A 2,995-nucleotide genomic window follows, 5' to 3' on the forward strand; every position below is an offset into this window, starting at 1 on the left:
CTGGGAACACGGGATGCACACTCATGATCCATACACTTGAACTGGGAACACGGGATGCACACTCACTCCATACACTCGAACTGGGAACACGGGAGGCACACTCTCTCCATACACTCGAACTGGGAACACGGGATGCACCCTCACTCCATCCACTCGAACTGGGAACACGGGATGCACACTCATGATCCATACATTCAAATTGGGAACACGGGATGCACACTCACACTCCATCCACTCAAACTGGGAACACGGGATACACACTCACTCCATCCACTCAAACTGGGAACACAGGATGCACACTCACACTCCATACACTCGAATTGGAAACACGGGATGCACACAGACACTCCATCCACTCAAATTGTGAACACGAGATGCACACTCACTCCATCCACTCGAACTGGGAATACGAGATGCACACTCACAGTCCACGTGAAAGTGTGTAACAAGTGTAAACCAAGTGAGTGAACATCACTCCGTGTTGTACCACGAGTCATCTCCCAAACACAGGACTTTGTCACCCCGAGTCCGGGTCCGGGAGAGGGTACAACTGAGTGATGTCCTGTTTCCCGGAGTCCTGCGAGACGTATTCAGGTTTACACACACAACGCGACACGAGGGTCGTTTCGCAGACCCCCCGGTCCGACTGGACCCGACACGCATGTCCATACAGATCACGGGGCCCGACTGGACCCGACACGCATGTCCATGCAGACCACGGGGCCCGACTGGACCCGACACGCATGTCCATGCAGACCACGGGGCCCGACTGGCCCTGACACGCATGTCCATGCAGACCACGGGGCCCGACGAACACGACGCGCCTCGAACCTCCCATTGCGATCACTTCACCCACCTTTAGTCGGCGCAGCCGAAACCTCCTCCTTCATCTTCTTCTCCTCGTTCTCCTCCTTGTCCCGATCTCTACGTCTCTTACTCGCCTTCCCACAGCAGGCCCGCGGTCCGCCGCCGTTACCCAGGTGCTGGGCCGGAGATCCGCCCGGGCCCGGCCCGCTCGCCTCAGACTCCTGCTCGATCCTGCGTCGCTTGTTCGTCGCCAACTGCTCCATCAAGGGGCTCCCGCGGCTCTGGTTCGTCTGAGCGGCCTTCGGGAGCCCAGGAGCCGGCCCGTCGTCGGCCAGCACGACCCGCACGGCACCCAACCGGCTCACTTGCGCCATTTTGCGCTTCGAGTCGCGCACGCCCCCACGAACCCTCCCTCCCGTCTCCCTCACCCTCCCCTCCCCTCACCCTCCCCCCCCTCACCCGTCGAACGTCTCGTCTTCGCGCCCCCGTCTCGCGCTCACTTTCTCCTCAGCGTGATCCTCACATCAACCGCTTCATGGGATCTTCCTCTTCACAACATCACGGACTCTTCTTCACCATCTCCTCCTTCATTCGCTCCATTACATTCCTGTTCGTTTATTCCTCCTCATCCAGTTGCACCTCCTCGAATAGTTCGTGATTTCCGTTCGACCGATGACAAAACCAACTTTTTCCTCTATTCGCGAGGCGATCGTTTCATTATCCGCTGTTTGCTTCGAACGAGTTTCAATAACACACTCGGAATGGCGAAAAACAACAACTTTAAAACCACATATTATGTCATATTAACATTACACTGAAACAACTTAAAAACCACATGTTATATCATATTAACATTATACCGAAACAACTTTAAAACCACATGTTATGTCATATTAACATTATACCGAAACAAGTTTAAAACCACATGTTATATCATATTAACATTATACCGAAACAACTTTAAAACCACATGTTATATCATATTAACATTATACCGAAACAACTTTAAAACCACATGTTATATCATATTAACATTATACCGAAACAACTTTAAAACCACATGTTATATCATATTAACATTATACCGAAACAACTTTAAAACCACATGTTATGTCATATTAACATTATACCGAAACAAGTTTAAAACCACATGTTATATCATATTAACATTATACCGAAACAACTTTAAAACCACATGTTATGTCAAATTAACATTATACCGAAACAACTTTAAAACCACATGTTATGTCATATTAACATTATACCGAAACAACTTTAAAACCACATGTTATGTCAAATTAACATTATACCGAAACAAGTTTAAAACCACATGTTATGTCAAATTAACATTATACCGAAACAAGTTTAAAACCACATGTTATGTCATATTAACATTATACCGAAACAACTTTAAAACCACATGTTATGTCATATTAACATTATACCGAAACAACTTTAAAACCACATGTTATGTCACATTAACATTATACCGAAACAACTTTAAAACCACATGTTATGTCATATTAACATTATACCGAAACAACTGAAAACCACATGTTATGTCATATTAACATTATACCGAAACAACTTTAAAACCACATATTATATCGTATTAACATTATACCGAAACAACTTTAAAACCACATATTATGTCATATTAATATTATACCGAAACAACTTTAAAACCACATGTTATGTCATATTAACATTATACCGAAACAACTTTAAAACCACATGTTATGTCATATTAATATTATACCGAAACAACTTTAAAACCACATGTTATGCCATATTAACATTATACCGAAACAACTTCAAAACCACATGTTATGTCATATTAACATTATACCGAAACAACTTTAAAACCACATGTTATGTCATATTAACATTATACCGAAACAACTTTAAAACCACATGTTATGTCATATTAACATTATACCGAAACAACTTTAAAACCACATGTTATGTCATATTAACATTATACCGAAACAACTTTAAAACCACATGTTATGTCATATTAACATTATACCGAAACAACTTTAAAACCACATGTTATGTCATATTAACATTATACCGAAACAACTTTAAAACCACATGTTATGTCATATTAACATTATACCGAAACAACTTTAAAACCACATGTTATGCCATATTAACATTATACCGAAACAACTTCAAAACCACATAT

General features: G+C 42.9%; 1 protein-coding gene across 2 annotated transcripts in view; it reads right to left on the minus strand.

The window, feature by feature from the left end:
• LOC147019645 (lysine-specific demethylase 9-like) overlaps positions 1-1,231 on the minus strand; it is a 116,082-nt gene extending 114,851 nt beyond the window's left edge. The window contains exon 1 of one of the 2 annotated variants that reach the window (XM_085894226.1): positions 857-1,231. In XM_085894226.1, coding sequence (XP_085750352.1) covers positions 857-1,181 — 325 coding nt within the window. In that variant the 5' untranslated portion in view covers positions 1,182-1,231. The remainder of the gene's footprint in view (positions 1-856) is intronic. The other variant, XM_085894228.1, reaches the window with a different exon arrangement.
• Positions 1,232-2,995: the final 1,764 nt, after the last annotated feature.

Source organism: Eptatretus burgeri, chromosome 9, assembly GCF_056783735.1.
Source record: "Eptatretus burgeri isolate ZD-2024b chromosome 9, Ebu_testis_v1, whole genome shotgun sequence".
Taxonomy (NCBI): Eukaryota; Metazoa; Chordata; class Myxini; order Myxiniformes; family Myxinidae; genus Eptatretus; species Eptatretus burgeri.